A 24,513-nucleotide genomic window follows, 5' to 3' on the forward strand; every position below is an offset into this window, starting at 1 on the left:
CTTCTTACAACGAATAAAAGATCGCGATCAGCCCGGGCTGATGTCCGGCCGTGGCGAAACATAGAAACAATTATTGAAAAAATTCAAAAGAAATCAGAGTAATAAAAAAATAAAAAACTTAATTATCGAAATTTCGACCCTCAACCCGTCTAAGTGATTTGTTGCTGCTCCTCTCGTTGTCACTGAAATATTTTTACCAAAGAACTGCACAATAATCGGTGTTCCAGACTCAGCATGCCCGCGGAAAAACAGCGTAGGGCAGTAGGGAGCTTTAGATTAACACGAGCACTTAGCACTAAGAGCATGGGGCGACGTCCCCCACAACGACACTTCTCAAGGGGAAGATCCGAAGACGTTACGATCTCGAGGGAAGTGCCTATTGATTATTATATCTCAACAATGAAACGCATTGACTGTCTTCATAATTACTATATTATAGAAAAGCTACAAGTTACCTAAAAATATAATATTTACCACGATCACATAATAATCTCAAAAATACGATCACATCGAAACTAAAAAGCCAAGCAATTGTTTATAGTGCTTTAAAAATCAGTACACTGTTAGACACAATAAATGGAAAAGTATGCGCCCTCACATGAAAGGCTGGTTAGTTTATTAATTTCTAGTGACTAATGGAATCAACAATACTCTTATAAAATACATTGCACGTAGTTCCTTAAGCTCGAGCTTTGTTTAGTAGTTTGACCAAACGGTGCTTTTGACCCACTTCCGACGTGCGGAAGTCCTCCAGAATCTAGAAGAAACCATATAAAAGAGACACCAGATGTCATTTTACTCACGTTATAGGAAAGTTCTTGTTGAAGTATTGCTGTGGTGTGCTCGTTTCCGACACAGCACGCTAACAAGGTTGGGTAAAGCACGTTGGAAAGAGCCTCCACAGAGAAATAAGGAAAAGGCAATGAACAAAGTTGTTGCAGCACTGAAGGTGGTTGTCCGCTTACAAGCAGCATCTGAAAAAAATCGACCATCTATTACAGATCCTCACGAACAAGTTTGAATAAACTTGCAAATTACGTCGAGAGTGTGAGGTAAAATGTCTTTGTCGGAGTTACAAAGTTACATAATTGATGAAATTATGCAGTTGTTAAAAGGGGTTCAGTAGTAAAATACATTTCAAGAAGTAAAACAAATATTGACGAAGAAGAATCCTTAAAGGCAATTTAAATCAGAATGGAAGTATTCGTAACTTTATAATTATCAAACACTCAATTAGAAGCAGAAATTCAAATTTGAGAGACGGAATTGGAACAAAGGAAGTTGCAAGATTCGTATCCATGAATTAAACAAAGGAATTTACAAACTTAGTAGGTATACATGCAAAAAAGTTACAACTGGAAATATTAAATACAGGGTGTCCCAGGACTCGCGCTCCAGAGAGAAAGGGCTTATGGAGGCAACAATTCTGAACCAAAATTTTGAAACCATAATTTTTTAACTCAAAAAATAACCGAGATAAGACAAAAAAACTGTAGCCAATCCCGAAGCCGAACAGAATTTGAAAATTGGTAACTATGGACACATACTATCCATCCATTGGTCAGTTAAGCATTAGACTCTCGTTGCCTAGGAAATTGGGATTAATCTCTTTTTCAAATATGCAATTTAAGAGCGAATTGCGAGTTATTGATGACTATTTATTTGAAAACGTGCGTAACAGTCGTAACCTTTGATCCAAAAATAATTTTTTGGGCATATTTTTACACTTCGGTCCATATGCTTCTAAGAAAAATTGGATTATCTAAACTTAAGTCCCACTTAGTTAAAGAAACTTAACAATGTTTTTACAAAAAAAAGGTAATACGTTATTAGAAATAATGGCTAACAAAGATATTTTAAAATTAACCCAAATTCAGCAAATTCTATGGACTATTTAACCTTAAAAAAACTTTCACAAATTTCGTTCTTATGACACCAAAAATGTCGAAATTAAAGCGCGTTCAAGTTTTTTTTTGTACATTTTTTTAGCTGCTCGAAATAAAAATTTCTACAAATTCTCTTTTTCGCTCTAAATTTTTGTAAATCGGCACTGCAAATAAGACAGTCAAGAGTGATAATCTCCACAAATTTCGTTAAAATCACATTAAAAATTAAGAAACTACAGGATCTTAAAAAAAATTGTGGCATTTTTTTGGTCTTAAAACAAAAATTTCTATAAAAACGAAAAAACGACTTTTTGATCAAAATTTTTGCAAATTAGTGATATTACTAAAACAAACAAATAAAACAACATGTATAAATTTCGTTCCTGTCGCACTTAAAATAACGAAATTACAGTGTTGAAAAAAATTGACATTTTCACAGTTGTCCAAATAAAAATTTCTAAATATTCTCCGTTTTGGTCTATTTTTCTAAATCGGTTCTCTTAATAAGACAGTCAAGACTTATAAAACTCCACAAATTTGGTTATGGTGGCATTAAAAATGAAGAACTTACAGGTCGTCAAAAATTTTTGATCACATTTTTATTTGGTCAAAAAACAAAAATTTTTCTTGGCTCCTCAAAATCAAAATTTCTAAAAATTCTCTTTGTCGGTCTAAATTAATTAAAAATTAAAAAATTAAATTAAAATTAAATCAAAATTTCTAAAAATTCTCTTTGTCGGTCCAAATTAATTAAAAATTAAAAAATTAAAATTAAAAAAAGAAGATGTAAAGGGTAATAAAAAACATTATTTAACTTTTTCAATTTTTCACCAAAATTGGAGATAGACTCTTATGCTTCTGAGGTACCGAAATAGTGAATATAAATTATCAAAACGCAATAAACGGCAAAATAGGTATAGCAACAATAACAATAATAAATTATACAAAAGAATAAAATTTAAAAAATATATGGAATGTTCGGAATGTGTTGGGCGGTGCCATGTACAACAGAAAAAATGTTTCTCAAGATATGATGGATGGTGGAGTGGAAATATAATGTCAAAATTAAATGCTTGGACTCCTAAGTTTCGAGGATTTTTAGCTCAAGAAATTTCTTGTTCTACAATCGTTATAGAAAGTAGGTACGCATATATGCTTGCATTTGACAACGCAAAGTTGACGCTCTAATGCGACAAAGTTGAAAAAACGTTCGCACGCGAAATTTTTTTCTATAAACTACAGCCAAGGGTAGATTTTTCAATTGATTAAATGTTGTGTGAAGTTGAATGTTGCTTACGTTAAAAGTTTAAAAGTGGAACTAAAGTGTTCATTTGAATTGCGTAAAATGCTAGATTGTAGAAAAAATTCTTGTGTGAAGTGCGAGCAAAAACTTACATTGTCAATTTCAAAAGACGTTGCTCAACAATGTGTAAATTTGCGATCTTATTTATATACAAATTGCTATTAGTAAACTCAAAAAATTTTATTTCTTGTTCCAATTTATTTCGCAATTTAACCAACATCGAAAGTACCTACAAATTTTAAAACCTAAAAATTTTTAATCTTGAATATACGAATCCAAGAAAATTGTGAATATAGAAGATTCTTTCATGTAATTAGAACATTTTTCCTGTAAGAAATTTTCCTTCGTACCTGCTTTCATTTCTCAAACAGTAATTCTGATTTCTCGCTTCCCAAAGATAAAAATGAATGTTTAGAGGATGAGAACTAAACATTTTAGTTTGAATAAAATATTTGTTCATTCAAATAAGAAGAAAAAACAAAATATTCCGAGTTTGTAACCGGTAATTTTTTCTCTTGTAATCAGCACACATAAAATCCCTGTAATAAAATAGTACCCTCCATAAATTCCGGCGTACATTTTTGTTGTTTCAATAAAGCCTCATCGCCCGTTAATTTCCATATAAATTAGAAATTAATTTAACATCGCGTCGATTCCTGCCACCGGCTTTAAAACGTTCGTAATATCAACGACGGCCATAAAGTATAATGCACAACAAAACGATGTATCGCGTGCCGTAATTTAATCATACAGACAACGCTGATGGTGGAAACTATCATCGTCGTCAACTCCTGCAGTATCGGTGGAAATAATCACGATTAGTGATCGTGACCAACGACATCGAGGGGTGTGGTATTGTTCGGAAACGACCTCGCGATAACAACATTAACACTACGAAGATGATGACGACGAAGACGAAGAGAAACAACATCAATCTAACCGGTGGTGTTTTTCGCAGCATGGCAGCTTCGATGGCGCCCGCGCTATCTTAATGACGGCGGCCGGCGAGACCGAACAGTCGCAGGAATGCAGAGATGCTTTCTGGCCCAATTGCACCCACGGATAAAAAAACCCGAAAAATTTACGAGGGGGAAATAGGACCGTGCTTTGGAACGTGTCGAAAAATAAAATAAATCCAATGGAAAATATTGTAGACATGTGTTAAGGTCGGCGTTCACAAGAACTTGTGTTGTCGAGGACCGATTAGTGTGACATTTTATCTGAGTTTATTTCGTTGTAAATGCATTGAATTTGGAAATTATTTATATTCAAATGCGGTAAAATAATATTTTATTCATTTTGAATATTTTATTTTCCACAATAGGAACATGATTTCACAATTATACTCTCAATGTGAAAACGTAAACCGGATATTTGTCATTATTTTTCGTTGATAAGACTCTTTTAACAATTTGTCCAATTATTCCGATAAAAACTGCACTGAAAAATAGTCCTGTTTGCACACAAAATGAACAAATGTTTCAAAACAAAAGCTCGACATTACAAATTGTAACTTTATTTAAAAATTCGACTATTATTGTATTAAATAGTATTGAATTATGAATCCATAATCAATTTTACGTTTTAAAATATAAACTAAGTAAATGTTTTTTATTGTATGAGTTTCTTATAAGGCCTTTAAGACAAGATAGAAAAGAATAGATACGAGATGCTTATGTTTTCAGTAATGAATGCATTACAAAATTTTATTCGCAACCGCGATAGCAAACTACAAATGATTCTTTTTATGATTTATTTGTATTTGTCAAATCCGATAAAAAGATATTAATAGCTTGAAGTTCAACAATTAAATAATACAAAAAGGCGTACCATCGGCAATAAACGTCCTTCTGCCGTATTTCTGCAATATTAATATAAAATAAACTACTATACAGGGTCCGGCAACACTTGTGTCCACCCCCAAAATCGTCTTTAATTTTAAAGTTAAAATTTTGAAAATTTGCATACGCTCATAGTTGACAAAGCTCTAGAAGCGGACGCAAAAATTTGTTTTTTATCACTGATAGTTTTGGCGTCGCGACGCCTCAAAAATGAAATTTTTAGTTAATTGTGAGGGTTTGTGATATCAATCCCTAATTTAACTTTTTTTCAATATAAACGTGTTAAAAATATTTCAGTTGTTATTTTCAATTCAATGCAAATTGTCTTCAAAATTTGAGAAAAAAATGCTGTTTTATCAAGTTAGTTTCCAATTGCATTACGTCAAAGTTGGGAACTGCGTTTACACCCATCTGTCAGCATCTTGTGTCACAAATGACATCTATCTTTTGGCTTACTTTAGATTGTAACAAAAGTCTTAGTTGGTGAAATTGTCGCTTTGTCGATGTTAATTACCAATTTCTGGTGTCCATAAAGTGCAAGATGCCCGAGTTAATCAAAATTGACCTTCATAAGAGTGAATGAAGTGACTTGTGAAATTTTGGTGTAAACGTAGTTTGCCGATGCGCTGCCATAATTTTGAAAACTAACTTGATAAAACAACGTTTTTTTCGCAAATTTTAAACACAATTTGCATTTTATTTAAAATAAAAACTCAGATATTTGTATCAGTTATGTTGAAAAAAAATTGAATTCGCGAATATTTCCGCAAAAACTCAAAAATCGCTAAAAAATATACCTCTTAGGCATCTCGACGCCAACCAAATCGTGATAAAAAACACATTTTTGCGTCAGCTTCTAGAGCTTTGTCAACTATGAGCGTTTGCAAATTTTCAAAATTGTAACTTTAAAATTAAAGACGATTTTGGGGGTGGACACAAGTGTTGCCGGATCCTGTATAAACCACTAGTATTTGACTAACCACATTGTTGTGGTTATGGATATATGAAACTATTTGTTTATTAAGAGCGCAAACATGCACATTGCATAAGGCATAAGCGATTTATCGAAAAAAATTATCCGAGCGAGCGTTTTTTCAACTTGTCGCGCTAGAGCCACAAAGTGACAGTACTCGAAAAACGTCAATTTTGCGTTGTCAAACACAAGCGCAAATGCCTAATTTCTATATCGATTGAAGAAAAATCATTTTATCATTATGTACTTCCTCTGTTTGGAAATAAGTGTCCGATTTTGACTTTTGTTTTAAAATAAAGTTTTGTTAAGAAAAATTTAAAAACAATTATCACTGTCAGTTACATCCATATTCAGTGTGACAGTACATGCAATTTTGCCAGTTGTTGTGTCTTGTCACTCGTAATAAATAATTCATCTGTTTCTCATTTGAACTAAAAGATTAAAACACCGGTTTGAAGAAAATATGGAAACTGCAAACGAAAATTTAAGGAATTTGACAAAGAAAAAGCAGAACTGCCTTTCACAAGAAAACAAAAAGGGTGTTCTAAAGTACATTTTAATCAAAAATGCTAAAAATTCAATTGTTCAATGTTTTTATATTAGCAATAAGTGTTTATAAGTAATATAATATGTTAAGTTGATAATTGTGACAGAAATACAATTTTTTTTAAAATTGAACATTTATTTTCGAATAGATAAAAAGGTGAAATCGAACACTTTTTTCCGAACGAAGGGAGTATTACTTAACACAAAACAAACCTACTGTAACTTTATAGAGAAAAAGAGAAAAACTTTAAACGTCCTGCTATAAATTTGTAAGTATGCCAACTTAAAATTTATCGACTGTCAGATAGCTTTGATATGCTTAATTTAAAAAGTTTTCTGCATCTCGCTTCAAGAAGAAAAGTTTTTCCTTTTCTTAAATATGTATAAGGCAACGTCTTCTTGTATAAATAATAAAAAATGCGAATTATTCCAAGCCCCCCAGAGGTTCCTGGTGGAAGTAACACGTGTCAAGCCCGTGTGACCGGAAACGGAATTAAATGGCGCGCGGAAAAGCTAACAGGTAAGTTCTGACACGCAAACGGTTATCGCTAATGATGATATCAGAGTATTACATCGTCAAATGAGTTATTTACAGGTACGTGTGGATTTATTGCTTGGCTAATTAACATCGAACGAGGAACGAGTTGGAAAATTATGATTAATCACGACCACAAAAAAATCAAAGGAAAAGTGTTTACATTTTCCACTTGTGCAGATCCTAAACCACTCAAATATTGAAACACGAAATCGAGTTTTGACATTTAATATATCTCGTCTACCAAAGAGGTAAAAAATTAATAATGAAAATTCTCAACGGATTCTTGTCTGTTGTTCGAGACACCCCCACTCTAATATTAAAATCACCACCCCACACTTACAAACGCAAATTTCCACCCCCTTTTTGCTATCTGAAAACTATACGCCATCAATTTAGGTCACGATTGATTTATGGATTTTTAACACCAATAAAACTGACCTGATTGTCGTTATTCTCCACCGCAAAATATCCAGTAACTGCAATAACTTCGTGGAGAAGATCCTGATGAGCACCTGTTTCCGAAGCGGAATCCTTCCCATTACTTTTTGATGATGTGGTCGTCGGGAGAGCGCAACACCAGATCAAATGGCTGGCGATGTGTCGGAACTGCAAAGAGATACCCTCCGCCCCGAGAACTTCCTGAAATAAGACAAAAAAACTGGCTTGGGAAAAATCAATCCATCATTGAATCGTAAAAATTGAATTGTGGTTATTGTGTGCCTTAGTTTAACCCAACAGTCGGTTTGTTAGTTACAGGCGGAGTCTCTAGAGAATTGACCGTGCTTTGCGGGACACACGCTCTATCCCAAGAGGGTTTAATCAAGAGCGGCGGGACCTCCAATGAACACATATCAATCTCACGCGTGCAGATTAGGTCATCTGTGCAAACTTTCCGGGGGAGGTAATAAAAATTAAACTATTAAACCAAGAGAAAACTTGAATGTGTGCGTTGCAAATTAGTTTTTTTTTAATTTGCTTCTTTAAAATCTACCTTCCGCAGCAAGAAGAACGAGTTAAACAAACAATTTCAATAACAATCCTGCTTAAAACCCGCCACGATATGAAAATTACATCAGTGTTGACACAACAAAAGAAACAAGGCTGGTTTAATTAGAGGATACACCACCAAGCAAACACGGAAGCCTCTCTCTGTGCTTACATCCTCCATCTCTTGGCTCGGCCCCAGAGACCTCCCACAAATTAACTTCAACCCGGTACAAAGCTAATTTCCAATTGGAAGCAAACTGATTCAATTAAAACGCGAGCGGCGGTGGCGTATCATCTACTGCAAACATGGTTAGAGGCCGATCTGTAAACAACGGCATTCCCCGTTGCGAATTGTACTTTCTGGATTGAAAATGAAAAGTACTGACCTGAAACTTGATCAAGTCCAGCTCTGCGATGCGACGTAGTAAATTAAACGTGGCGGTGGCTAAGCTAAGACAGGGGGCAGGAACAACGGGAGGAGATTGTCCTTCGACGCGAGGGGAGGAATCTGGAGGAAGGAGGCTGCCGTACAACATGGACACGGCGCCGAGAAGCTCGGTACCGTGAAGAGTACTTATCTAAAAAAAAATGTTTGACTAGTCCTTACTCTTCTTTTTCAAACTTACTAAGTGTGTGGGATCCGCGTCTTCCGGACAATTGTCGGCCAAAGCGGCCAAGAACTCCAAAGCGGCTAAAAGGAAGGCACAAGCTGGAGGAGAGTCATGGACGGGTCCTCGCACGGCTAAACAGCATTGTGCGAGCTGTTCAACGATGCCGACACAGACGCAAAAGCTGAAAAAAGCAGAAAAAATATATTATGGGCATGTGGTTCAAATGGATAGTGTCACGAGTGAAAGCGGCGCTAAGAGGCTGCAGATGACACATCTAATGTGATTATAGGGTGGGTTGAAGTGCGGCATGTGCCTAGGCTCCCACACATGCCGACATAACTTATACACCTTATCAGATTAGAACGGTCATTGCGAGATGGCTAGTTAACGAGACAGATGTGACTTGGAACACATATGCTCAGTTCGGTCCCTTTTTGATTCATTCTGGTGAGAAAAAGTGGATTGCTGCAGGTAGAAAACTACCTGTCGGGTGTTAATGAAGACATTAAGTGAGGGCTGTAAATGTTAAAAAAAGTATTATAGGCAAGCAGTGCTTCCGAGGAAGGTATGAAAAAAAAATTGTTCCGAAAGTTTCATCTCCGTGCAGTAACATATTGTTTACCCCTCTCCAAGTTGTAGCAAATAATTAACTATGTATATACATCCTCAATCAACACAAAGTCGAAGCACATGCAAATCCCGCCTTCAATATAGCCCTGTGAGGGCAACACAAACAATCTAAAACAGCATTTGAATCTAGCAAAAGCCACTAGAACACGCTTGACCCGTCTCTGAAGTATCTCATAAACCCGGAGCGGACCAACTTCGCTATCAAGTTATCAAATAGAAATGGGTGCCGAACCGACGAGCTTACACCGATGTCGATGGATATCGAGGATTTATTCATTAAGTGCTTATCTGATGGATCTGTCTGAGCAAACACCTGATTCAGTAGTTTTCGACGGACAAGTACAAGAACCTTCGGGTAGTTCCCATCATCGATGATGGGAAATAAACAGAACTGTGACCAGGGAGAAAATGTGCTAAGAAGTGCACTGGCTTTCCAAATCTGGCCTTCGTTTCATTTTCCCCTCTCCGGTGTTTGTATAGAGGGTTTCCGGAGCCGATCCGGCATAGCGGGCTCTTGTTACTATTGGGATGCCTGGGAGATGACATGTGTGTTTGAATGTACTTAGCAGTGCGATGACTCTTGTTAGAATTAGAACACAGCTATATGTTGATATTTTACTTTAGCTGCTCCAGTTTGAGATTTACCTTGTCGAAATTTACACAGCGAGTTATTTGGTTAAAACTTTTGTACATTATTCGGCCTTTACACGTTTTAATTATGCCAAAAATAGCTCCTTTTGCAACAAGTAACGTTTTCCGCACGTCGTGTGCGTAACATCCATTTCGCACGAGTTGAAACAAGATTTTTTCAACAATCGCAGTAAATTAAGCAAAATTGAAAAAAAATACCCACTTCAAAAGGCAGTTTTAATACGTATGTTACTTGACAGAATTTCTGTACAGTTTTGGAGTGCGAATTTAATCACGACATACGTTTTTACGCGAATTCAATGGTTGTAATTCCAGCAGTTGGCACGAATATGCGTGAAATCTCACAAAAGTCGATAAACCACCTATGGGTACAAAACGATTAGTCATTTACAGTTTCAATGACAAATTCTTTTACAAACTTGCATTAAAAAGCGTGAAAAAAAATGACAATCAAATGTCTATTTTATGTAGCGATTGAAGAAAAAAAATCTTTAAAATGGAAGAACGGTTCAAAAGCTCTAGCTTCTACTAAGTAAATAAGTTAATACATGTGCCCGTGGAATAAAGATAAAAAGTTTATTCCAAATTTTAAATAATAATTATTTTTAAATTACATAATTATATTCAAACTAAACAATAACGCCCAGTGAGTTTAATACAATTATACGAGAATTCGATTACATTTTAAGTAAGTGCAATGATTAAATATTTCGTGTAAAATAAAAAAATTTGGTTTGTGTATTAAATTGTTTGTAACTACATTTTCGATAGCAGCTAAAATACCTTTTTAAACATGTTTCATATCGCTATATTGGAATTATGTACTGTTTATTTTATTAAATATTTTATAAAATTTTTCGTGGAAATAATTAAAACTGAATTTAAAATAGCTTTCACGCTCATGAGCGCCAGAGGCAAATTTTTTGGGCAACAAAATTTGTTTTCATCCCTGCATCATTAAAACTAACGGTATTTGACAGATTGTACATTTTCTGTCACAAATTTGACACATGTACCATTGAAGATTTAAATATTAAACATCCGAAAATATTGGCAAGGATTTATTTTAATAAAAAAAATAAATCAACATGTTCACCGAGGCAAGAAATATTCAATCCTAAAACAGATACGAGTAAATAATCACCGGTGGAAATCCTAATGACCGTTCGACAAACAGCCCGAAACAAAACAAACGGAATAAATTAATCTGTAACGATTGGACTTGGGCGATGATTAAAAAATAATAAAAAGGGAAGTGTGAATACGAAGGGGACGCAGTTACAAGTTGGGGTCGTTCCAACTCAACGATGAATTGACATTTATGGCCTTGGAACTAACGCTCCTGGCATGTCTATTCGCATTATTTTAGCTGCTGCTGTCTAATCAAGATCAAATCCACTTCATTAATCAGAATGCTGATCCGTATTGTAGCTGTGTTGATCAATTTCTTTAAGGAAATTGAATTTATACATTTCGTCGTCCTGTCAAGATTAATAAAAACGAGGAGTGAGAAAAGTCATCGTGGAATATTTAGAACTAAATAGAGAAATAATGTTTTTGGTTATCGGCGTAGAATGGCATGGAAGATAAAACTGAAAATCTTGATGGAACCGTGTAATCCAGCTGAATTCACATTTTAAAGTTATATGGATTTTCTGAGTAAAATATTCCGTTCTGTGTTTAATTTGGAAAACGGCGTCGAGTCCCAATTCACAAGACCAAACAAAAAGTCATATTGAAACTGGCATTATCATCTCTAATAAAAATTGCATGGAAATATTAACGTCGAGGACTTCGTCTGTAATTAATTTACATTGGGAGGCTTTTTTACCCGTCGATTCTAATTAAATTTGCTCGTATCTCTGGAAATATACCGTCTTTCCTCTACTTCAAACAGGCTTCGTTCCATAACGAAAAGAGTGTTTTCTGCATAAAGTGAAAGCCAACAGAGGAAATTCTTAATTGACAAAAATTAAAAAGTAATGAAGTGAATCACGGCTCAGCGAATGGAATCGACGGTCCTGAGGTCCTTCAGAGCCGAAAAAGGGTTGCTAAATCCTAATTTAGGCTTGATTATAATAATTACGTCTGAAGAGGAAATTGGTGTTTCCAGTTATGGAAAAGGCTCTTCAGAGAGCCGGTATCTTTTTAAAATATTTAGCTTTTTTAAGTACATGGAACATACATTTGCGTCGATGGGTTTTTTCTCACAGGCTTTTCCCCCTCCTTGAACTCTCGGTACGAAAATGATTTTATTTTGCCTAATTGAAATGTGCACAAAGCGAAAACTGAAAAAGTATCTGGCTGAAATCCAAATATAATTACGGAGTAGCCTGAATTCCTAAAACTGTTCAAATACCGGCTGTTTGCACAGATCCACAGCAATTTCACGAGAGGCGCGCTTTCTCTTCCCATCGTTCCGCCCAAGAATCCTCCGAGTTTACATGGCAAAATGAAAACATCAAACAGAGGAACCCAATTATAAAGATAATTTTTCGTGTATCGCCTTAAAAATGTTGAAAAATTAAATTAAAGTACGTTCAGGGAATGGAGAAAACCGAAGAGAATATGCAAATGGAAAATTAATGTTTGACTTGAATGTTGAAATATTCAACGAGAAAAATCAGTTTTTTCGCTCTGCAAACTTATCGTTCTCGTACGTGAAATATTCAAGCAGTCCATCAATTTATTATACACATTATTATAATCTCATGTTTGTGCACTCTTCGCAATAACTCTATTTTTGGAGTGCTTCAATGTCGAATGCATTATTTGCTTTCCGGGCACACGTTTATTATTCGATTTGTAACAAATACCCGCTATTTGGAGCTCTAACGTCGGGGGAGCGAGCTTATCAATAGAAACATCACACAAAACTGCACTGGATCTGACAGCCGTCCCTTGGAGATGCCATCTTATTGCAACAACTCTTTTACACTTTGGAATGTTTGCGGGAGGCAAGAGTGGCTTCTGCATCCAACGCTAGACGTGACGCTTCTCTTGAATTAGCACTTTACTTTATGATACAGCATAGAGGAAATAAGCTCTTTGAAAACGAAAATAAAAAAGCTCAGTTCACACATTTTTTAACTTAGTCTTAAATAAAAAATCCTTCACTCGACCGACATAAAATTCTTCTAGGACCAAACACCATGAAGTTGCTATGATACAAAACCTTAACAACATGCAAGTTTAATGGATTTGAAGTTGAATCGGTGTACTTCATTTTTCGATATTTACGAGTACCTACCAATTCTTTACCTCCGTTAACTTATTTTCCACTTAACGCCGTTATATTTCATTTTAAGACAGAAATCAATTTCAACAAAAAACCTATCTCTATAGAGGCATCAAAATCTTACCCTTACCACATTAACCCGAACTTACCACCAAAACATGTTTTCTTTTAGTATTTTCCGCCCTAATCGATTTTCACATTTTTCACGAAAATGTGAGATGTTGTCCGCCCCCGTCCGATAAAATCCGTTTATAAATGTCGAAATTTCTTTTCAAATTTGACATCACAACGTGCGATCCCAACAACCAGATAAACTCATGATATGGTTACGTATTTTCGTGCATACACGCATGTTTCGGGGGCGGCTCCGTTATGAATAATTAATTTGATCAAGTGAGGCAGTCGAAGTGAAACTCCTGCTTCTGTAGAGGGAAAACGAAGCCCTTCAAGGCTAAATTGAACCCATGTGACACTTTGGCATGTGCAGAGAACGAAGGAAAAGGCATAACTATTGAAATGTATGCAGTTTTAACAGCACATATGCATCACTTGCAATATCTAACAAAAATTTGTTTCAGTTGAGTCTGAGAAAAACTTTGCTATAAAGACTAACGTCTATCTGTGTAAATACTAATTAATATCATAGTTTAATGACCAGTTTACACACTAATAATTGACATTAGGTTAATCTCGCAACTTATTTCACGATTGATGATATTTGATTGGCGGAAAACGGTCACATGCTACTTTAATATGATGTTAAATATTTAATCAAATTGAATTAGAAGTACTTCATTTTGCTTTTGTAAACTGGCCCTAAATATCCTATAAATATTTGTGGTTAAATGAAACCAGAATCTTAAAGGAAGCCTGTGCTGTTAGTTTAAGATTATGTTTCTTGTGTTACTTTTATAATACATATAATTTACCGAAAATGTATATAAATGTATTAAATTTGATTTCCAACAATTCATATTCATCTGTTTGTCCTTTTTTGATACAGAATTTTTTTGATTAACTGTAAACAATGTAATGCCACTAATGTCTATAACAATAAAATTGTCATAAAAAGTTTATCGAAATAGTTTGATCGTTTATAATAAAAAACTACTATCTTACTTAAAAAAGCAGAAATTTCGTTTTGGTTTTCAATTTTGGGCTCAGGAAAGAATTAGCTGCAACATGATAGATAGTATGGGCGCCTTATTTTTCATCACACTATATTCATGGTTAAAAATTTCTATTTTCATCTGAGAATGCATTATAATAGTTTCAGGCGACGGATTTCAGTTTCAGTTGACGTTTGATCTTTAATTTTGGTAAATCGTCCGTCAAAAGAAATTCATCAAGAATTCCTAGCCTCATAGAAATGCTAAGATTAAGATAAATATTTTACTAAAATTTTCACTTCAAAACGAAATTTTTATCTCAAATTGCTGAAGAAATGTTATTTAAATCTTTAACGTTTCTTTCGAGACCAGAAATGACGCAAAATCTGTGAGAATCTATCAACCTATACAGGGTCCGGCAACACTTGTGTCCACCCCCAAAACCGCTTTAATTTTAAAGATAAAATTTTGAAAATTTGCATACGCTCACAGTTGACAAAGCTCTAGAAGATGACGTAAAAATTTGTTTTTATCACTGATAGTTTTGGCGTCGCGACGCTTTAAAAATGTAATTTTTAGCTAATTGTGAGGGTTTGTGATATCAACCCCTAATTTAATTTTTTTTTTCAATATAAATGTGTTAAAAATATCTCAGCTGTTAATTTAGATTCAATGCAAATTGTCTTCAAAATTTGAGAAAAAAATGCTGTTTTATCAAGTTAGTTTCCAATTTAAATACGTCAAAAATGGGAACTACGTTTACACCCATCTGTCAACATCTTGTGTCACAAATGACATCTATCCGTTGGTTCGCTTTAGATTGTAACAAAAGTCTTACTTGGTGAAATTGTCGCTTTGTCCATGTTAATTAACGATTTCTGGTGTCCATAAAGTGCAAAATGCCCGTGTTAATCAAAATTAAACTTTATAAGAGTGAATGAAGTAACTTGTGAAATTTTGGTGTAAACGTAGTTTGTCACTGCGCTGTCATAATTTTGAAAACTAACTTGATAAAACAGCGTTTTTTTCGCAAATTTTAAACACAATTTGCATTAGATTTAAAATAAAAACTCACATATTTGTATCACAGTTATGCTGAAACAAAATTGAATTCGCGAATATTTCCGCAAAAACTCAAAAATCGCTAAAAATTATACTTCTTAGGCGTCGCGACGCCAACCAAACCGCCATAAAAAACAAATTTTTGCGTCAACTTCTAGAGCTTTGTCAACCATAAGCGTATGCGAATTTCTAAAATTTTATCTTTAAAATTAAAGACGATTTTCGGGGTGGACACAAGTGTTACCGGACCCTGTATATAAAAAATGGACGCGTTTATAAAAACCTGCAATCACCAAAACATGAGAATAAACAAACACATAATGTTAAAAAAACTCAAAGTTACACCACAAAAATATCTTTTAGATTGAACTGGACGATAATTATAACAAGATATGTAGAAACAGCAGCAATCATCTAAAAAATGTCACAGTTATTAATTACATTTAATAGTCAAAACAAGTATTTACCATATGAAAAAACTCCCAATTTAATATAAAAAATCCGTCAAAACTCGCTTTAAATCTCGAATACAGCATGCTGACAGATACTAAGCGAAGATGGCGCAGCTGCTTATTAAACGAAGACTCGGAAGAACATTTATTCCATAAACTATGTGGAAACGTACATCCCTCGTCTATTATACCTTCTAAACTACTAAGTTTGAAGATGACCATAAAAAAACAAAACATGTAGTAAATTGTGCCCAGTAGATTACAAACAAATCTAATTGAAACTGTTTTCCCATTGGCTACTAAAACTATTGCTGTATAAGAACAATCCACTGTGCTTACAAAGCATATTCCAATTCCCATTATCACGGTGACTGAAAATTCTTTAACTACGTCAGCTGCTAGAGTCAGAAGGTAATAGCGACAATGTGACAACATCTGAACCTCTTCCACACAGTACCGAATTTTTCTTTCGTCTAATTCAGAGACTTGCACAGAATCGATAATCAGTTCCAAATGTAAATTCACTAATTCTATTTTTTCATAAACATGCCACAGCATTTCAGTCAAAAACAAGGCTTCAAAAGTACTGACTACGGCAGGATACATGAAGTAAATCTTGAAGTTGAAAGTTACATCACTAAAGCTATGAAAGATAATCCTCAAAATCAAAACTACAATCACAGTAATGTCCATCCAATGTTTTCTCTTCTTAATCGATTTATGTCGCACTTTTACTTCAATGATCTGGTGCAATAATAGCTTCAACTTGTTACTTCTCCTATAGAAAACCATGGCAAAAATAATCATACAAATAATATTACTGTAGTTTGAAATAAAGTTGAAATGGTCAAAAACTTCCATGTTTGTTTGCATTATGTGGTTGTATTGATAAGAAATATAAAAAAAGTATGTATACGAAATGACGCCCCATGATCGAGCTATCAGTGTTGACACATTTTGTGACCGGACGGGCAGACTGAAAACTGAAAAACACCAAGAAGTTTGTAGGTGTATAATAATACAGTTGGAGTTGATTCAAAGGGTCTACATGCCATATTAATACTGACAGCGTTTAAATGTAATTGCATAATCCTAGGTCAATTTGTCGTTTCATCAACTAATAGATAGGCAGAGGTCAACAGCGTATTTATTGATCATAGATATGTAACAGAATGATGCCATGAAACATCAATATTTAGTCGTTTAAATAGGATGCTATATAACAAATTTTAAATTAAAATTCGTCGACTTAGGTCGTAAAATAAATATCAATTTTAACTTATTACTTCTTTTGAAAAAGAGTACCACGTACATAGTCATCCAGACCATATTGCAATAGTTCGTTACAAAGCTAAAGTAGTTCGGTGTTTGTTTCGTTGTGTTGTACTGATGAAATGTAAGCGAAATAAAGTCCATATTATAAATTTGGCCGCTAGCTCTAACGCATTACTCTATGACTTGAAATTGTCACTTTGACAGATTCGAGTGGTTCTAAAAAGTTCGCTGCAGGTATCCTGTTTGATGCATTGAAAATTTTTGGATTTTAGGAAATTTGCTTTTCCTCTGCGTAAAACCACTTATTACTTTAACAAATGATAGTTATTTCCAACGCAAAGACAATAAACCAATAATAATTTTTGACAAATACATTTTACCCAGGCCAGCCCAGATTTAACTACTATTTTTTGCCACTTGAATCTGTCAGTCTTACAATTTTGGTCCATAGCGTACTAGTTAGAGCAAGCGGCCAAATTTATTCAAATGGACTTTAGGTGAAAGAGATTGAACACCACAATCGGAATAGTTTCTTATTTTGAGAAGCAACTGAAAACTGAAAAATCCCTAGTAGTTTGTAGATGTACAATAAAAAAATTGGACTTCGTGCTAAGGGTTTGGATACCATCGTAATAATGAGGTAGTTTAAATGCCTAATTCTAAATTGGCTTGTGGCTTTATTAAGTAATAAAGTGTACAGTTGTAGGCGTGATGTTTACCGGCTGATTAATTTCTGGTAGCTGTGATGTTTTTATATGGTAATGTAATGACCATTTAAAACTTTTATTTATTTAAGTAATCAAAGACAAGTTTAAAGTCACAAATTGACAAGACAATTTTTCTTTATTATTTTTATGGTAACTTCACGAAAAAAAGCGATCCAAACACCCGGTTTACAAAAGTTAAATTAAATCTTTAATTCAGATTAAATATTTAACGCCCCATTAAAGTGACATGTGACTGTGAAAAATTAACTTATATCAATTAAATTATTATGTAACCGACCCTATGTCATTAAACATAAAAAACTAAATTAAATGGTTTGTTGCATCATCTAAAACATACCCACTAAGATATTTTGTAAAAAAAGTTACAAAACAAAAATATCTTTTAGTTGAAACTGTATCAGAATCGTTACATACGTAGACACAGCAGCAATAATCTAAAAAATATCACAGTTACTACGTTTCAAACACAAAGTACAATGAAATACCACATGACAAAATCCCCAGTTCAATATAAAAAATCCATTGATATTAGGTACAAATCTAGAATGTAACATCCTTACTGACACCAACTGAAGATGTCGGAGATGATTACCAAACGATTCTAAAGAATACATATTCCACAAATTGTGTACAAAAGTACATCCTTCGTTTGATATTTTTTGGAACTTACTAACTCGAGAAATAATTGCAACAAAACAAACCATGTTGTAAATCAAGCACAGAAAATTAGATAGAAATCTAACTGGTGTTACTTGATCATTGATTAGTAGAAATGTTATTGTATAAGAAACATCCACTGTGTTTACAAACCAAAACCCTAATCCTATTGGAACAGTGATCGAAAATGCATTAGCTATGTCAGTAGCCAGAGCCACCAAATTGTAATGACAATGTGACAACACCTGCATGTGCTGCACATGAAACTTTATTCTTCTTCGATTCACTTTTGACATATTTGTGGACGCAATAACCATTTTGAAGTGCAAATTTATCCATTCAATTCTTTCGCAAACGTGGTAGAGCGTTTCATTCAAAAAGAGAGCTTCGAAAGTACCCACAGTAGCAAGATATATAAAATAAACTTTAAAAATAAATTTTTCGCCTCTGAAGATCAGAAGAATAAATCTAACAACCAAAATAGTAACAATTAAAGTATCCAACCAGTAACTTCTCTTTTTAGCTGGTGATTTAATATCTTCTGCTAATCTGATAACGTGGTATAACAACGACCTCATCTTACTGCTTCTTTTGAAGAAGAGAATCGCAAGAGTAGTCATGCAAATCATGTTGCTGTAGTTTATAGCAAAGTTGATGTTATTGAATACTTCGGCAGGTTGTGTTGTCTTGTTGTACTGATACGAAATGTAAATTAAAAAAGCAAAGGAGACGACGCCCCATAACCTGGGTGTAACAGCCGACAATTTGTGACTTGGAGGTGCCAACGAAAATTGAAGAATACCTAAGAGTTTGTAAATGCAAAGAAGAAAAGTTGGAGTAGACTTGAAGAGTTCACGAGCCATATTAGTACTGATAGTGTAATTACTCAATACATTAATAAATATGTAAGCAATTGTCAACATGGTATTGATTAGGCGAAGTTTGTGATGACTATTTTTAAACCTTGCATTAGCTGGTATTGCATCACATTGACAGAAATAGTAATTACATTACAACTTGATGGATTTTGGTGTCGTTATTATTTGTAATCCCAAAGGTTTTAAAGCCATTTCCTAAAAAACGTTTTCTTTATTTTCGATAAGATTTCATTACACAAAGTCCTAACTTAAACCAAAAAAATATCTTTCAATTGAAACTGTATCAAGATTGTAACGTAAGTTGAGACAGCAGCAATCATCTATAAAAGATGTCCGATAATAAAAAATTGCAAGTACTGCATGAAGTTACTTACCATATGACAGAATCTCCAATTTAAAATAACAAACCCGTAAATGTTGACTCTAAATCTAGAATGTAGCATCCTCAATGATATTAACTGAAGATGTCGCAGGCGCTTATCAAACAAAGTTTCAAAGCAATACTTGTTCCATAAAGCATGTATCAAAGTGCATCCTTCGTTTGATATATTTTGTATTTTGTTAGTTTCGAAGATAAACATACAGAAAGATAACATATTGTGAATCATACAAAGAAGATTACTGCAAAATCTCAGAGAATTAGTTTCACCATTGGCTTTTAAAAATGTGACAGTATACAATGCATCCACCGTATTTATAAATAAAATTCCCATTCCCATTAGAACGGTGACTGAAAATTCATTGACTACCTTAGTTGCTAGAACCACAAGACTGTAATGATTGTGAGATAAACTCTGAATCCGTTGCACTTTAAATTTAAGTTTATTGCGTCTTTCTTTCGTGACGTTTACAGAACCAACAATCAGCTTAAGATCTACATTTATTGATTTTATCCTCTCGTAAACGTGGAAGAGGGTTTCATTTAGAAAGAAAGCATCGAAAATGCTCACCATGGAAAGATACTTAAAATAAATCTTTATATTCAATTTTGCTTCTCTGAGTGCCAAAATGATCACTCTCAAAAATGTAATTATAATCACCACCATGTACAACCAGCAACGTCTTTTGTTCCGGGATGATTTTACCCCCACTTTTAAGTTAATGATATGGTGCAACAACAATTTTAATTTATTGCTTCTCTTGTAGAAAAACACAGCGAATACGGCCATGTAAACTATGTTGCAATAGTTCGAGACAAAATTAAAGTGGTTGAACACTGTGGTCGTTGTGTTGTACTCATACGCAATGTAAATGAAGTAAGAGTAAGAGAAGAAGCACCATATACGGGGTGTTAAATTTGACAGTTTGTGAGTTGAAAACTTTTCTGAAAACTGTAAGACACCTAAGAGTTTGTTAATATAAATTAAAAGAGTTGGAGTTGACTTAAAGAGTGCCATACTGATGGTATTTCAACGTGGTAATTTCATTGATCTTAGATTAATTTTGTTGTTTCATACATTAATAAGGAGACAACAGTCAACATGACGTGTATTGATCATGCACGAATGTATACTGTAATAATGCAAAGTGTAAGTTAGTGTATTTAACTAGAACAGTTACTGCTTCGTATATATTCCGCTACTCAAGTCAAGCAACATCTGGAAAAATTTGTAACGATTGTAAATATAAAAAACAATAAATGAAGAGAAGAAAACCTAAAACCTAAAAAAAAAAAATGGACTACAAGAATCTACAGGGTGTTAGGTAACGTTGCGGCCATAGACTAATGGGTAATTAAGGAAGGCAAACTGTCTCGGAATCCGCAATTAGTTTTATTTTTTTCGTTTTAGTTAAAAAGCTACAAGGCTTTAAAGTTGACCAATAGAATGGCTTCAAATAATTTTTCAATTTTACAGAAATCCAAGTAGCTTTCGGACCAAAAGAATAATTTGTCACTTTCCCGTCACATTTGAAGTTTTAAATTAGTGGCGTCAATTAACGCAATTTTATTTAAAAAACAGACAATAAAGCAACACTAAAATAGATGTTCAAAATGGCCACCATCTTATTGAACACATAATTGTAAACGACGCAACAATGTTTCCTTTATTGTACCCAACACATTTTCGTTTTGACGAACTTGATTTGTGATGTCCACAAAAATGGAACAAGCATACTTCTTTTCAATTCATAGCGAGGCCCCCATTTTAATGTCAACTACACCATATTTCAACTGAATCTGTGGTCCAAATTTCAACACATGCCCAAATTTTGGGACTGTACACGAAATTGTGTATAGGACTTTATCACCTACTTACATTTTTACTTTTGTTGGGTTTGCTGTTAATATCTGTAATATTGACAAACACGTCAACCTGACAGAAACCAGAAATTATTTTTGATTTTGCACAAATTTAGAGACTAATTGTCAATGTTGTTCGTTACATGAAGAGCTTTTTCTGTCTTAATATTGTGACTTTAGGTTGGGTGTAATAAAACCCCCAATGTATAAAAAAAAATAACAGCAAACGGGTTGTAGTTGAACCTAATGTAGTCGTGCCAGTTTTTAAGTTTTTAACACTTTAAAACCTGGAATAGATTAGAGAGAATCTTGCGACACTTCTAGCGCGAGTTCTTGCTTATGTGTTTACACTGCTTGCAATAAATACTGCAAATGTCTCTCGCGAGAATCTGATGGTGAGTTCTGGCTTTTGCCATTTCTTACAGACCCCTTATTTGAAAGAACTTGAGCAAGATCAAAAATGCTTGTATACATTGGAGAGATTATCGCTCGCGCGAGAACTTCTGCGAGTTCCAGAGAGTCAACTTGCAGCGGTAGTTACATTAGGAGCAGCACTGTCCGACAGAAACTCAGGCGAGATTTCTCGCAAGTCTATTTCCGCCTTTTGATGAGAAGATGCACTGTTTATATTATAACTTGGCTCATTTAGATTTTCAAATTAAAACCCTTACGATGAGATGTCAATAATTGCCGACCGTTGCACATGAAACAAAAAGAATCTTCCAAATTTGAGATGTTGATAATGTCGTCTTTTCGTTTCTTAGTTCCACTTGCTTTGTTTCTAAACTTACAAGCAATTAAACGAATCCAAAACGGTCAACTCACAGTAAAATTCGGAAAAACACAAGTGTTTTATTTACAATTTTTGTTTTTTAAGTTAAAGATAACGTATAGGACATCGTACAACTTCTTTATTATTCACTTTGCATCGAATGGGACGTACATTTTTTGCTTTTCCAACAAATTCCTGACTTGACAAATAATGTCAATAAATTGTAACCAAACTAATTTTGACAACTCTCCCACTCTTTAAACCATTACCAATTTTAAATAAAATCACTAGCTGTCCAGATACTCCTCATTTATTTTGAATACCGCATTTCAAGGTCAAAATTTGTGAAAATTGTGGAGCTCTACGGCCAATTTGAGAAGATTTATCCATTGAATTGAACATAAACGAGTACTGGAACACCCAAAGACCTGTTCGTGATTGTTTGCAATACATAAATCCTCTTAAATTTGTCGTAGAGCACCACAACTGTCACAAATTATGACCTTGAAATGCGGTATTCAAAATAAATGAGGAGTACACTCTGCACTTACATACACTTGTCGCCACCAAAATTGGGGCCACAGTTTCAGTTGAAATACGGTGTATATAGTATACATGAGTGACCAGTATATTGTATTATGTTAGTAAAATGCATGAAAGTTGGTACTAATTGGGATGTTTTGAAGAAGAGGGGGATTATCGTGTCATACGTCAATTTGTCAAAATAGATTTGTTTACTCTAACCTACAAGCTTAAATTTTTTAACTTTTCTGGCTCATAAAAAATGCACTGTAAGTTGAAAGTACGTATTAAAACACTAAAAAGTAAGATACCGGCCATTTCTTTAACTGGACCGATGCGTAAGCTGCCATTGAAGACTTCGCAATGATAGGTTACGTCCAGTACAAAAAGGTACCCCAAACTTATACAAAGGCAATTTGGGGCAAGATTATATCAAAATATATCAAAATTCTTCAATCCTTTAATTGAGTAAGCATTCCTGTTTCAAAAAACTCAGCGAGATTTTATTACTTCACTGTTAATAACCAACAAAGAAACCACTTATTTAAAAACCATTTCAATTTGTAAGACAATAACTTCATATTTTCGAAAGAATTCAACAGTTTTTGATATTATCTCATCAGTGTTTACAATTATGACGTTCCTGTCAAAATGCTGTCATACATGTCGGCAACTTTTGGTGTTAAAAATGTCCCCAAAAAGTACATTCCTTGACACAGTTTTTGGGTACAGTCCCAAATTTCGGGCCAGGTTCGACCTTTGGACCTCGCTAAGAACTGAAATCTATATACGCCACTGATCAACAATAATTTGACATCAAACAAAAAATTTCCTTCAGTAACTCTGATTAAAATTTTTGTAACCTTATGCAAATTGTTCCCTGATTGGTCACATTCAAAGCCTTCTTTCTAGCTCTGAAACGGTTCAAGAAAACCCGAAAAAAACTGCAAAACATTACTTTTCACGGCTGCCTCCATCACCCCTTTTTCTATGGCCGTAACGTTACCTAACACCCTGTATGTTGGAGCAACAACTAATTTTTTACAATTATCAGCATAATCAATCATTTGTAAGAATTTGATTTGCGCTGGTGCTCATTCCTTTTAAGCGCAAAATTCGCATTGTCGCTACGCAATACCTCTAAAAGCAAAAGCTATGCGGATGCTGAAGCCTCGCTGTTATTGATATTCCTCCCTGACGTCCCACTGAATAATTTATCCTCCCACGTACAACATCGGTGTCGAAAGGCAACGAAAAAAATTCATTTGTCGTGTTCAGAATCAATTTTGCGTTCTCGGATTACTGAAAATTTTGTTGTGAAGGCAACGCGAAACCTTCGAATGAGAACCATACAACATGACATAGTTGCCCCTCTTGACCGTATGGCCGCGAAATGAGCAACACGAGGGTATCGTCTGTTTATGCACGAGGGGGCTAAGGTGCGTCTAGGGGGAGATCCGTTCGCCCACTGTGACATGTGCAAACAATGATAATCCCCGATTATTTTAGTTTGATAGCCGGAGATGTGCACGAAACGGATGTCTCAATCAAAAAACGAGCCGCAGTGTTCTTTTATGATGTTATTATTGTAATTTAATTCGTCTATTAATGC

General features: G+C 34.4%; 1 protein-coding gene across 1 annotated transcript in view; it reads right to left on the reverse strand.

Moving 5' to 3' along the window:
• Window positions 1-413: 413 nt before the first annotated feature.
• Window positions 414-24,513, reverse strand: part of ssp3 (SCAPER domain-containing protein short spindle 3) — a 40,089-nt gene continuing 15,989 nt past the window's right edge. Inside the window, exons 6-10 of the mRNA XM_088037514.1 lie at window positions 8,701-8,866; window positions 8,461-8,652; window positions 7,526-7,726; window positions 804-974; window positions 414-757 (exon numbers count right to left, since the gene is read on the reverse strand). Of these exons, the coding sequence (XP_087893640.1) occupies window positions 680-757; window positions 804-974; window positions 7,526-7,726; window positions 8,461-8,652; window positions 8,701-8,866 (808 nt within the window). The 3' untranslated portion in view covers window positions 414-679. The remainder of the gene's footprint in view (window positions 758-803; window positions 975-7,525; window positions 7,727-8,460; window positions 8,653-8,700; window positions 8,867-24,513) is intronic.

The sequence above is a fragment of the Gnatocerus cornutus genome, chromosome 1 (genome assembly GCF_029298725.1).
Source record: "Gnatocerus cornutus isolate USDA-ARS CGAHR chromosome 1, icGnaCorn1.1, whole genome shotgun sequence".
NCBI lineage: Eukaryota > Metazoa > Arthropoda > Insecta > Coleoptera > Tenebrionidae > Gnatocerus > Gnatocerus cornutus.